This window comes from Aphelocoma coerulescens, chromosome 1 (assembly GCF_041296385.1).
Source record: "Aphelocoma coerulescens isolate FSJ_1873_10779 chromosome 1, UR_Acoe_1.0, whole genome shotgun sequence".
Taxonomy (NCBI): domain Eukaryota; kingdom Metazoa; phylum Chordata; class Aves; order Passeriformes; family Corvidae; genus Aphelocoma; species Aphelocoma coerulescens.
In genome coordinates this window covers 18,518,920-18,533,133 of record NC_091013.1, presented here as the reverse complement: position 1 = coordinate 18,533,133, position 14,214 = coordinate 18,518,920, and the positions used below count along the sequence as shown (strand labels likewise).

At 42.3% G+C, this 14,214-nt stretch overlaps 1 protein-coding gene across 2 annotated transcripts in view; it reads left to right on the top strand.

Annotated features, from left to right (window-relative positions):
* The first annotated feature begins 372 nt into the window (after positions 1-372).
* EGFL6 (EGF like domain multiple 6) overlaps positions 373-14,214 on the top strand; it is a 33,115-nt gene continuing 19,273 nt past the window's right edge. For both annotated transcript variants that reach the window (XM_069028706.1, XM_069028696.1), the window contains exons 1-7: positions 373-460; positions 4,405-4,514; positions 6,694-6,786; positions 9,537-9,656; positions 10,477-10,596; positions 11,285-11,419; positions 13,161-13,283. In XM_069028706.1, the coding sequence (XP_068884807.1) occupies positions 393-460; positions 4,405-4,514; positions 6,694-6,786; positions 9,537-9,656; positions 10,477-10,596; positions 11,285-11,419; positions 13,161-13,283 (769 nt within the window). In that variant the 5' untranslated portion in view covers positions 373-392. The remainder of the gene's footprint in view (positions 461-4,404; positions 4,515-6,693; positions 6,787-9,536; positions 9,657-10,476; positions 10,597-11,284; positions 11,420-13,160; positions 13,284-14,214) is intronic.

Genomic DNA, 14,214 nt, shown 5'->3' with positions numbered 1-14,214 from the left:
GGGGACGGCGGGTGCCTCCGGAGGCAGAGCCCGCGGCTGTGGCACGGGGTACACCTCCACCAGCGGCCGGTCTCGGGTCGGGGCCGGGGTTCGTACCGCCCGCCGGAGTGACACGGCTTTCCCCGGCGGAGCATCACCGTGGCTCCATGCCCGGCTCCGGGGCAGCCTGCGCTGCTCCGGCCGGGACCACCCGCCCCTCTCCGCCCCGGCTCAAGGCGCGGGGGAGCGCTGCCGGAGGCGGGTCCGCCCCGCCCCGCCCGGTTATACGGCCCCGTCCCGCCGCCCGCCCGCGCTCCGGCGCTGCGGCCGCCCCGCCGAGGGACAGCCCGACGGACAGCCCGAGGGACAGACAGCGCCGCGGCCGGGGCCGCCTGCCCGCCCGCGGCCGGGCGATGGTGCCGGCGCCCGGGAGCACCCTGCTCGCCGCGCTGCTCGCCGCCGGGCTGGCCGCCGCGGGCAGGTGAGCGGGGACGCGGGGGGGGCGGGAAGGACCCGGCACCGCCGCCCCGCTCCCGGCGGCTCCGGCCTCCCGGGGCTGGTGCCGCTGCCCGCCCGGCGGCCCCGCGGATGTCGGGCGCTCCCCGCCGTGCGCGGCGTGCCCGCGGTCCCTCCCGCGCCCGTGTCCGCGGGGCTCGCCCCGCCGGGGGCCGCTCCCCCGGGCCGTGGTGCTGAACGGCGCCCGCCCGGTTCGGGGGGCTCCAGCGGGCGTGAGCCGCTTCCCCGAGGTACTCACACCAGAGCTGGGGACTCGTGCTCTGGGAAAGGCGGCAGCTGCAGTACGGTCCAAACTGGGGAAACAGCTGCACCATCTGTGGAAAGGTGTGAGCGCCTCCAGTTCTTGGTCTGCCAGCACAAACGGGCCCTTCACAAGCAGCCGGTCATCACAGGTGTTGGGTTCTAGGGAGACAGGTATGCTCTGGAAACAGAATGAGATTTCGAGAGGATCAGTAAAACCACTTACTGCAGACCAAGCCATTCTAGTGTTCCCTCTCCCAGTTCTCCAGAAGCAGAAGTGCTGTGGCAAGGGAATAGCTCATAAAAGGAGAATTTGCAGCAACTGCATATGAAGCCTTCAAGATGTTGTGTGGTTTATTTCTTTAGTATCAGATTTGTGAATGGAAACGTTTGTCATCAACAAGTTGCAGTGTGCTGTTCCAGCACGTGTGAGGCTATTGAGTGGTCAGCTCCTCAGGAACTGGAAGTTCATGAACTCCAGACCTGCTCTTATGTCTTAAAGAAAACACATTTGTTATGTCTATACCATCTCACACCATTGTTGGGGGTGGGGAAAAAGGACTTTTCTGGGAAGAAGGGGTTCCTTCCAGTCAACAAAACGTGGTGGAGGGAGCCTGTCCGGTCTATTACTGGGGTATTTTTGTATGAAATGTTTCTTTTCTTCTACCTTCTGTCAGCATTGTTGCTGTTACTGTTCATTTCCTTATCTCATTGCTGTTTCCAGTAAATTGTTCTTACCTCAATCTGCAATCTTTGCCTATTGTGCCCCCAGTTCTCAACTCCATCCTGCTGCAAGGGGAAGGGTCAGGGGAAATTGGGGGAGCAAAGAGGGTGGTATGTGGTTGGTGGAGGGTCTTGGTGGGGGGACTAAACTGAGGAATACCATTCCTAAACCACAACAGCAATACATGTTACAGCAGCAGTGAAACTTAGTCCCACTTAGTTTAAAATGGTGCTAATGGCTCACAGCAATCTTGTGACAGCTAACGAAGCCAGATCTTTCTTCCAGTCACCTCGAACTCAGGCAGCCCTGGGTTGTTGTGGTTACTATTCATCTTCACTGTGATTTGCTAAATGTCACATAGCGCTGTCAGCAATACCACAGCCACATAAAACCAATTACTTCTCTCCCACCTGGGCACCCTGGACTGCTAAGTAGCCACTTGGTGCTGCCTCTCAAAGGACAGAATTCTTGAGTCACCACTCTTCCACTGACCTGCACTGTGATCCGACCTGTAGTGTGTGCCTTCTCTTGCCTTTCTTCTTCAGTCACATATTTTGGCTGCAGGTTCTTCAAGGCCAGGAATTTTTTGCACACTGAGCAGACAGTGACAAGTCCAGCCATCTCACTCCGGTACTTTAGGTAGTCCCTCTGAAATCCTACAGGAATATAAGACAAGGAGGCATCAGAAGTGCCCTGTGCCTCCAGTCTACATTAGTTCTTCCTCAATATCCAGGAGGGTTCATGTGACATTCTCCCAGAAAGGGTCTCCCTGCCTGAAAGAATCTCCTCTTTCTAAATTTCTTTCTTTTTCAAAGAATGCTGAACTACCGATAGAAATAGCTAAGCTGATGGGTGTTGTTTCTTTGTGTGTGAGAGGGACTAACCTGGCAAAACTGGTTTTCCTCACAGATTTTGGGATCTAGTTGATCTTTCCCTCTGTCAAAGGTAAGTTTTATCTCGATGCTTGCTGTGGAAGTCAGAACAAGTGAAAAACCGTGTCTAGGGCAATATCTATAGAGTTCAGTTTTGTTAATTTAATTTGCAGCTTCATGGAACATTTCCCAGTTTTAAGGAAAGTTTGTACTGAAATCTTGAGAGATATTGTATACTTTAGAAAGACATTGTTTTCTTGATTTTAAGGTGAATTATTAAATAAAACATAACTGAGTAAGTTTTTCCTGTGAAAATGAGCACCTTTTGGAAAGGAATGAGATCTTTTTTTCTCCAGGCTTTACGCATTTTAACCTTCCAGGGGAGTCGTGGCACTATACAGATGCATCCAAGGGGATTTTCTGGGATGTAAGCAGAATGTACATTTACTACCCAGGTGAATTCAAGGCCACTTTCTCGTCTGCAAGCAGAACATATGTTCTTTAACTTGTATACTTGCAAGTGATGCAAGCCAGCGGCATTTGGATAACAAAATGGAAAAAGGTTCTTTTATTGTCTGTAGATGCAGAGGTAGGGTGCTGATTTGTAACAGACATGCACAGAGGAGTTATAGCTGTTCAGTACACTTTTTCACCTGTCTGAAGATGTCCATGTATGAGTACATGTACTCCTGTAAACTGCATCACTGGGTTGATGGCAAAGGTTGGGTGGCTTCAGAACAATTTATTCCAACAGTGAAGCTTTTTCACTTGCCAGGTGACATGATGACCATCTCTTTGTTTAGAGCATCTCAGATACCTGAGCTTATGCATTTCCTCTGAACTCCCTTCTCTTTCCGATGATACAACGGAGTAACATCTTGTATCTTTGAAGTGTATGCATATATGTGTTCTACTAGTTTGCCTCAGTGATGTTTGAAGGAACTGTTTTGATGTGAGTGCAACTGTTACAGATAAGCACAGGAGGATATATGTGAAGCACTTCTGTAATGTGATAAAGTAATACTTTTTTGTGCCTCAGACTAAAAGATGCAAAAGTTCATGCCAGATGACTTTTTTCCACCATTTTTTTCCATCATGAGATTTTTGTTGCAGTGTGTTGCCCCCTTCAGTACCCCAAATCACTTACTATAAAGCTCTCACCAAAAAGGTATTTTCAGGGTCAAAACCAACACTTTGGACTCCTTGAAGAAAATGCATTTTAAATTATGGCTTGGATAAAGCAATGGGGACAGAGGATTTTGGATAAAGGAAAGAATTTCATAAAGGGGACAGGCTGTGGTAATGGACAACTTAAGTAACAGCAAGCAGAGGCAGAATAAAACTAAAGCCACAGCCCTCACAGAAGCACAGAGGAGGTCTAGAAGATTTACACAGTGGTGGATTTCCATCCGATTTATAATTTTGGCAATTAACATAGCAGGTTTTCCAACTCTTGCAGCTGTTGATCTGCACAATGACTTTGAACTCCCTGGGCTTATTGGCAGGTGAAATGGACATTAATTTGTATGGTCAGGAAGTCTCAGGCAACCAGAATGCTTGGGACTGTCTGAACTTATGCAATCACTTTGCACATATGAGCATGCTATGAGCCTGCAAGTGACTAGCTTTTATGGGGATGACTGATGTTCACAACATGGTTTTCTGTAGAATCGGTCTTTCATCATCTGAGGCAATAGTGCTGTCAGTTATGGCATCATATATTCGATCCAATTGTTCATGTGACACAAACTGAGGCCGCCCCATTGACTTCACTGATATTAAAATGACTCATTCTAGCAAGTGAGCTGGCTGTATTTTTTGCCTTTGCCATGTTTCTCATTAGAAATGGTTTACCTTGCACAGTTAATTTATTGCAAGTGAAACATTTCCATCATCCCTGTTTCTCTAATCAAATGCAAGTTTGCATTCCTGTCTAGGAGCACTGCCCTAGGTTTGGTGAAATGAAAATGCCTGACAGTGGATAAAACATAAGGGAAATGTACAACAGGGTGTACAGAGGAATGGACTAGTGCATTTTCCTGATGGAGCTGGTGTTTTTCCTTCCTTATGCAGCTCAAGAGCTCATGGGCAGCTGGGGGCTGTAAGCCAGCCTGGGGTGTGTCACTACGGTTCCAGGTTGGACTGCTGTCCTGGCTGGAGAAAGAACAAGGGCCACTGTGAAGGTAACATTACCTTTCTACTTGTTTCCTCTCTGTGGCTGCATACCTGGTACTAATAAAGGGGTTTCTTACATGTCTGCCAGAAGGTACAGAAAGAAAACTTCTGAGGAGTGAAATCTTCTAACTCTGTGAGAGAGTGAATAAAACATGCTTGAGAGACCATCTCCTCTAAAAAAAAAAGCAGATCTTTGGGTAAATAACACCAATCCGTAACTTCCATGTTCAGAAATTCTTAGATCCAGAAGGCACCATCTGTTCTAACCTCCTGCACAGCCCTGGTCAGGGGTTATACTGTTACAGCTGTTGAGTACATACCACAAATGCAGTGTTTTCTGATGCTATATAAGGACCCCTAAAATGATTTCATATCAGTTGGTATCCTTTATCTTCAGAGTATGCAGCCTCTGAGAACCAGAAGGTTTTAACTTTCTAAAAATATAAATAAAACTCAAGCAATAAGTGCCCCTGACTTGAGCTTGAGTAGCCAGCTAGAGTTCTGGTCTGTGGATCATTTGCTTAATGAAGAGACAATGACTCTTAAGACACTTCTAACTTGTAAAAGGTCTGCATGTCCCAAGGAGAATGCAGTGTGGAATTTCTCTGTCCAATTTTACTTGGACAAAACACAATAAAATCATAAAATACATGTTTTAGAAATCTTTTTCAGATGTTGCACCTGTTGTCCCAGAGAGTTTGGCCTTTTATATCTAGTGAATTTGTCTAGAGGCTTAAGATTATTCACTGCTGAATACCCGCATACTAAAAGGGAAAGATGCTAAAATGTCTCTGCTCTGTATACATTATATGCCATTTTAGAAAAGGAAAAAGGGTTTATTGTAGTATTTCTTGCATTGCTTAATCACACTTTAGTTTTGATGCAAATTAATACCTGGAGGGACAACTGGCAGATGTAACTTCGATCAGCCAGTGAAGTAGCTTGTCTTTTTTAAAAGCGATAGGTTTTCATAAAATTTGAAGACTCTTCTTTGGAAAATCACTTTAAACCACCTATAATGTAATTCTGCATTGTAAATCCAGATGTAGTGTTTTTCTCTGCTTCAGTGCTATAACACTGCAAGCTGGTCTTTGGCAGTCTTGCATCTCCTCAGTTATAGCAGAGGAATGTGTCCATCCTATGGGAGAACATCCCAAGCAGGAATCCTTGGGATCCCAGGGGAACAAGCTGGTCTTGCACTGTGCCACGCTGTATTCAGGGATGGAAGAAGTGTTGAAAAATGCCTCAATCTACAGAGTTTATACCTTTGGTACATCTGAATGCATCTGTTAATAGAGGGAAGATAACGAAGTCAGAAAAATGAATGTTAACGTTAATTTTATTATATACGAACTAAATTTTCCTATAGTTTGCAGATCAGCTTAACTAACAAGGAATCGAGATTCACATCCTGGTGCACACTCTTTCACTGTTTCTCCAGAGATAGTCCTGATTTAAATGCATGTTTGGTTTTCTCTTCCAGAATAACCCCCATGCTGACAATCATAGTGATTTCAGGAGCCTTGAGGCTTATAAAACTCAGCATTTAATTTCCAATTGATGATCCAGAGGGCTTAGAGTTGCTTTTTAATGCATCCAGGTTAAATGTAGCCCTCTCAAATTATTGTAAACCTGATGCAATTATACTTACTGGGATGTGTGGTAAGGACAGTTGTCTGATGACAGATGTGCTCTGGATGTTCCACCATGGGATAGACACGTTCCTCAGCTGTAACTGAGGAGGTCCAAGACCGTAAAACTGCTGTAGGATTATGTGTCTCCTTTGGCTCTAGGAGAGTGCTGTTACCTCTTTTCTGCTCCAGATGCCAAGCATAGCAATTCAAGCCTTTGGCCAGCTGCTTCCCACATAGGCTTCTTAAAAAAAGGAAAAAGGCAAGAGTACAAAAGTAAATGTGAGTTGTAAGCATTGCAGAAAAAAAAAATATGAGGGAGAGACCTTTTGTCTTTATAAACCTGGAAAAAACCAAGTTCTTGTAATTTTTGTTAGCGCCACTATTCTTAAGCCCTAATAAAGTGCTAATCAGTAGTTACCGTGCTCAGACTAGAGGGAGAGGTATGGAGGAACTTGTTCAAAAGTTTTTAGGCAACTAAGCAGGGCAAAAGTTCTCCAATAGAATATTTTTAATTCTTAGTTTTCTCTCTTCTTTCTCTGCCTGACTCCACCAGCTACCTGTGGACATGGCTGCAAGTATGGCGAGTGCATGGGACCAAACAAATGCAAATGTTTCCCTGGGTTCACAGGGAAAACCTGTAATCAAGGTTTGTGCATAAGCTTCAAAAGGAGACTGCTGGTTTTCCGTTTCCTTATCTTGTACTATGGATTGTGTCATCTTCCAAAATACTAAACCAGGATATTTTCTTGTTTACATAGAAGAACTTAAGAATTTTAGGCTTTTGCATCTCAGGCATCCCAGGCAAGCGCTAAGCCTCCTTCAGCAAACAAAAGTTTGAACCTATATTGTGTCTCTCTTATGGGCTGATGACAAGTGCAAACTGTCATGTTTATAGTCAGACACAGAAAGACTATATAGGAAAGTACCAGAAGAGATGGAAGTCAGTTCCACAACTCATGTTATTTTCTTAACTAGCAATCCATGTTTATTTTTAAACTAATCTTCTAATCAGAAAAACATGCATTTTGTATGCTAGACATTGTATGCTAGACATGTAGTTTATCAAGCTGCCCGGGTGGTTTGTCTGTGCTGATGGTATTTCTGAGAACCACCATTGGGAGTCCTTAAAATTGCATTTTAAGAAACTTTAAATGCACCATTTTCCCTCCATAAACTTGGAATTCAACATGGAAATATTTCAGTTAATACACTGGTAAGAACTCAGCTTTTTTTCTCCTGTTCCAAAATAGGAGACCCCTGTTTTGGATCAGATGAAAGGAGGAGGTCACTGCATGGAGAGGCCATCCTACTGCAGTGCAGATGAGTGAACTGTAGGTGCTATGATGGAAGCATGACATAAAGGCCACACAAATGACTAGGTCTGTCCTTGCTAGCTTCCTAAGCTCCTGCAGACTTTGCTTGAAACTATTGCATTGACATGCTAAACACACATTTTTTTATAGTCAAAACAGCCCATCTATAACACAGTATCTTTCAAACAATATACCCTAAAGATGTACTATTAAGTATTTTAGAAAAATCCATCTTTTGCACTTTCGATGTTTCTCACAGGGAAAGAAGTTTATTCCTCAGAGCCACTAGAGAGGAAAGGGAAACAGCAGCTGTGCTTAAATGTAACAGATACGTAGATACCACTTACAACTTCAGCCCCTAAACCCAGAAGTTTAACCTCAAAAATTATTTGGCAGCTTAAATGTTACTAAAAGGCAACAAAGAAGCCCCCAGCTTTTAGGTATTTTCTGTGCAGTAACTCCACATGCATTTGACATGCTCCATAGGCAGTCACATCAGTTCTGTGCACTTCAGTAGGTTCAGAAACTGAGGCTTGGAGGAAGCACTGCGCAGACCTACACATGCAAATTCCCTATTAGCTCCTGGGCTTTTCTTCTGAAGCGTGGCCAGGATTTTTTCAGTGAAGTGGTGGCTGGCACAGGCCAGAAGTGTCCAAGAGCTGTTTGTTCCATCAGCCAGGAGTGCTAATAATCACTTTTAATTTGCTGGCAGATGTAGCCTTGGTCTGTCCTTACAGCAGAATGTCCTGCTGAGCAAGCTCAACACGAGCTAACTAAAATAACAGAGATAAGGGGACTGTATTAGTCTGCCACCAAGTCTGAGCTAAATTAGTCTTATCTCCATAGGTTCTTTTTTGGAGCTGTGTATGCTATCTGTGCATTGTGAGAGATAGGTGCAGATAAGCACTTTTGAAAATGTATTGTCTAAGTGGAATAACTTTTGTTCTCCAGTTTGCTCTCTAGTTTTTTTGTTAAGAGAGTCTTAGTTATTTAGTGGAGTCACAGTAGCACAAAAATCCAGTGTGATTTGCAAGCAGATATAATAATAATAGAATACAGCCCTCTCTCTTCCCTGGACTGAGCTGTAACAAACACTTGTGCACCTCCACAAAGTTTATGCTTTGAATGGCCTGGAGATTTTTTTCCTGTGGTCTGCAGGGTGTGACACAAGAACAGATGCTTTTCCCATTAGTGCTTGCCTGGAGAGCTGCATCTGTACTGAAATTATATTATCGGTCATATGTGCTGTTAAACACAGATTGAATAGGCTGCATATGCTGGTGCATTCTGTAAATGAGTTCTGTCTGCTTACAAATCACTACAAGAAGTAGAGATGTCACTTCATGGAAGTCAAAAACACAGCTGTTGTCCCCTTGTCATAGGCCAAATATCATGGTCAGCACTGCTCACCCTATACCGCACAAATTAAACGTTTTAGAATTCTCTTTTTCTCCCTGTGAAGGATAGATGTTGGGAATTTGAAATTGATTTAGTTTCTGAAAAGTCGTTAAATCTTGGATTTTGAGAAGGATTTAGGATGTTTTATTCTCAGGATTTTGAGATTTTTGAGATTGGTCCTTTTAAAGTCACGTAATTATTATCATATATTGTATTTAATTTCTGCTACTGATAACCTTGGTGCCAGTGTGTAGCTCAGAAAAATTAAAGTAAAAATCTTTGTTTCACTTTATCTCAAACTGTTTTGCTGCTCTTAGTCTCATGTTTTTGCCTTTCTAGTACAGAGGTCAACTGGAGGACTATAATCAGAGAAATCCAGAAAAATAACTCCCAAAAAGAGATTAGCTACAATTCTCTCCACCCCTCCACTTAGTCCTAACAAGCGGCCAGATGTGGCCAGAGTCTGCATTAATTTTTCAAGTGTAGAAGTCTGTGTATGTTGGTTTTACTAGCAGTCTTTCAGCCAGATGGTCTGCTAAACTCTCATCTTGCAAGGGGCTGGCTCATTTTCCATCCAGACGATTTTACTCTGGGGAACTCAACACATTAGGCACCATTATCCACCTAAATGCATGAATATATGTATAAAAGCCCAGCACTCAGTCAGTTCCAATGACTTCTGCAGATCTGAACGAATGTGGACTGAAGCCACGTCCCTGTGAGCACAGATGTATGAACACACATGGCAGCTACAAGTGCTATTGTCTCAACGGGTACATGCTCATGCCAGATGGCACATGTGCAAGTAAGTAACAGAGCTGATGGAACAGGCACACCCAATTAATCTAATCACATTTAATCCCAGCAGATTTTCTTCTTGTGATGAACAGATTTAGTTTATTTGGGATAGGGTCTTTGCCCCAGCTCTCTGGTACTGTCACAGCTGAAAGAGGCTTCCTATTTGGTAGTTCCTGGGTAAACAGGTCATACTTATATTTTGGTGTTCAGAGGTGGTTTTGTCCTGATAGAAGTAAAAGTCTTTGATAGTGTTTCTTCAGATGAGGAACAGCTAGTATGATCTCGGTGTGTAGTCCTGCCAGTTCATCTGTTGAATAAGGATGACTGAATGTATTCAAGCAAAGCACCAATACAGATTACTTTTTACTGTGCTGACTTTCATGCCATTATTCCTTGCTTTACCTTTCTGTGCTCCACAATTGATTTATTTTATCTGTGTTGATATGCTTTCCACAGTTGATGAAAACTGTTCTTGCAAACATTTCTTGTGTGATCTAAGGCTTATCTAAACTTGTAAAAATAGGTATTTTCTACCTATCTTCTTTGTTTTAAGCCAGCATGAAATGGAAAGCATTCTGCTTTTTAAGCTAACCTGATTTTTCAGACCTGAGGAAGCTTCTAGTTTTTCAGTGACAGAGTTTTGTTTGTAGAAAATATCTCACAGCTTCCTGAATTTTTAATATGTTAATGTATGAACAGCTTTATTTATAATGAATGAAATTTTGTTGTTCTAATTAATTTCTGTGTTCATCCATATCTAACTTAAAATTAGTATGTGGTTCCAGCCTAGAATTTTGCTCTCTTGTTATTTTAAATCCTGTTTTTAGGTTCTAGGACATGTGCCATGGTGAATTGCCAATATGGATGTGAAGAAGTCAAAGGGCAGGTGCAGTGTCTCTGTCCATCAGGTGGCCTTCAGCTGGGACCAAATGGAAGGACATGCATTGGTATGGTTAGAGAGCTCACTCTCAGGTCCTTTTGTGCAGGATCCCCGAAGCCATAAGATTCTGGGGAAAGGTTAGGAAGTACTTAACCCTCCTTGCTGGCTTAAATAATGCTTCATGTTATTCTCAGTGTGATGTAAAGTTTTCATGCTTTTTTAAAAATAATTTTTCTTGTAATATTGGCCATGTAATTCTTCAGCTAAGTCTCATCCCCAGTACATAATTCAAAATTTTGACATGATTTAGAGTTATCAGCAGATTCAGTTTCTGCTTATTGCTATGAGGCCATTAAATACAGTGCTTTGCCTGCAGGAAGCTGCCCTGCTGACATAATGTGTTATAGGATTTGGGCATTTTATTTGGATGGGGCTTTCTTTTATTGTGATGACCCACAATACAAACTTCTCAATCTTTCTCCAGAAGCCTTAACATTACCTGTGAGTTTCTTGTGATGAAGAAAGCATTGCTTATAATACTTGGTACTGTGTTCTTCCATAAAATGAGTTCACATTTTACTGCTTCACTTACAAGAACACGTGCGAAAGCCACCACCAAGTGTGAAATTATAGGACTTACTTATTAAGCTTATTTGTGATAAAAACCAAACCACTCCCATGCAAATCCCAGCAAGTTCTTTCTTTCCCATTTTACCTTCTCGTGGATCTGACCAGCATCCCTTCTCCTGCTGCAGACATTGATGAATGCTCCACTGGCAAAGCTGTCTGCTCTTACAACCGCAGATGCGTCAACACATTTGGAAGCTTCTACTGCAAGTGCCAGCTTGGTTATGAACTAAAATACACCAGTGGCCGCTACAGCTGTGTAGGTAAGAGCCCATGGATACTCCCTCTTCGTTCTTTTTATTCCCACAGTGTGCATCTTCCCTGTCATTGCCTCAAGCATGTTGGCCTGTCCTGGGGATGCTGCCTCAAAAATGGGTAAAAGATGTCACACAAAGAATATTCTTGATGGCACTTTGACTTTTTCTCTGGTTTTTCTTCTGTAGTCTTATGAAAAACTGAATCACTGGCACTTACAATTTAAATTGTCTCATTGTACCAAGTCAAGTTGTGCAAGAGTTTGTTGTCAGTTGGCAACTGCTGACTAAAAAAAAAAAAAAAAAAAGCTATTTCTGGTAAAGATTTAGTTAAGGAACCAATTTTTGTTGTCTTGGCTTTCAAACTGGGATGAATAAGCAGGCCCGCAATATTATTTTTTTCTTTTTTTCATGTCATTACTGAGGAATGTGAATTAAGTGCCTTCATGACTGTAAAAACAGTTATTTGGGTGGATAGTACAGAACTTGGGGGGTAAAAAAGTATGAAAATAGTAGGTTTCAATTACTTTTCGGGTTTCTGTTGCATGGCAAAGTTTCTCCCTAACAAAAATAAATACAGGTAAAAAGTTATCTTGACATGCTCAGGTGTTAAAACAAACGTCAAAACACCCTTACTCATGTTTCAGTCCATTAGTTGAATGCTGGAATGACAGCCAAGTATAAGTTACTGCAGCAGGTGCTGTGGGAGTATTGTTCAAGCTGTTGACTACACAAGGGGCTGGAAGGGTTAGACCTACTATAAGTGCATTAAAAAAGAGAATTAATATGATTTGTTTATATTTAATGAATATTAGAAGTGAGGGGTGGGAGGGAGATCATAAAGCAGGTTTGGAGACTTAAGTTTGCATTTCATGTTGTCTGCAAACCCTGTGAGATTTAAAGTGGAAAAAACATTTACTTTTCTCATACAATATGTGTGCATGGGGGAAAAACTGGAAAGGTCTCAGTAGTCAGGATTTTATTTGCAAACCTAAATCTCACTCTCAGACACACCAGACTTTTGAGTCAGTCTTCCTGCTACTTGTTTGTTTGCTGACTTACAAGAGGACCTGACAGCTGCTAAAAATGATGCAATCTGGATAAAATGCAAGTGGTGCAAACATTTGTGCACCAACATGACTCCCTCATGTGGGAGAAATCAGAAACATCTTGTAATGGAGAAACATCAAATATTCTTGATGCCTGTACAATTTTCTGTGAGTTGAATGTAGTATTTTCTACTGAATTTTCCTGATTATACCTTGTTTCATGCAGCATCATATGTTTGCTGGAATGTTAGAGGTAGATTAAAGATCTTGACATCTTGGCATGCTCAGGGTAACTTTCCATTACATTCTTTCTACAGTGAATGAATGAATGAGAGACTTGGTGAATGGTTTTTTGATTGATATCACACATTCTCTTGGTGCCTTGTGCATTGTATTAATAGAAGAATGTGTACAACCTATAGTTTGAATCCTGTTCTCAGTCAGAAAATCACTGCATTCACTTTGTCTTTACTGGGATGCTCTACATTTTCCATGGATGCATATTCCAGCATCGGTTCATTTGGAGTGGACACCAAGCATTCTCTCCTAGTGTGAATTCTTCTGCATCTGAGGGTCACTGCACTGTCATGGTCTAACATTAGTGCTTACAGTACCTGGAAGCAGATGGGTGGCACAAGCAGGCTGTCATGAGCCTTGGGTCTCAACACAGTTTTCACTGAAGCGTTTATATCTTTCTCCAGATGTAAATGAATGTGTGACAAATACACACAGGTGTAACCTCCACGCAGAGTGCCTCAACACCCAAGGGTCCTTCCACTGCAAATGTAAACAGGGCTACCGAGGAAGTGGATTTGATTGTGCTGGTGAGTACCACTGGATGTCAGGAATGGTACTGTATTGTTTTTCTCCAGTGACTGATCATTACAAGGCATGTTCTCAGAAATGTCATGCTGAACAGTGCTGCAATACCAACCAAGCGAGACCTCTCCACAAAATAATATATTAATTGTGTGACTCATAATATAGTTAATACAAGTATCACTTGTTCAAATTAATTTTGCCTGTAAGTCTCCAAGTCTCATAATATCTCTAGGAATTGCAAGTAGAACAGAGAAGTGATTTTGTCTTGAAAAAACAGAGAAAATAGTTTTAAAAATCTACTGTGATTTTTCCATGAATTCCCAAGTTAGCCCCTTGGAGGGCTGTGCAGTCCCTCCCACAAGAGTTTCAGGCTAACTTAGCAAAAAATGAGAACAGGGAGGAAAGCCGTGACTTCTGTGTTAAACTGTTTTCACTTAAAATTTTGCCTTTGTTTGTCTATTGAATATGGAAGACCTCCTATAAAGATGTCATTTCCCACTTTAACTGAATGTGACCCTCCAAGAAGAAAGAAAGAAAGGCTGTTCTTGCCTCTATATTTAAAATGAACCTTTTAATTTATGCCTTTATTAAACCTGGCAGATGTTTCTCCTGCAACATCATTAAAGATGTTTTCCTCAAGAGGACACTTGACTCCTCCTCAAAACATTTTAAAAGTTTTTGTCTACAGCAGATGAAGCCTACATAATATATAAATCTTTTCAAGTAATTCTTGCTTAGCTATGTATTATGATTATACTTCATGTCACAGATATTCTCTGAGTCCCTTTATTATTCATGTTCCTACTCCCATTATGATAGTAATTGAAAATTACAATACACATTGATAAATTAATATTTTCACAGAATATTTTGTGTTGCAAGGGACCCATAAGTCCAACTCTTGGCTCTGCACAGGAGAGCACTATTTTCTTA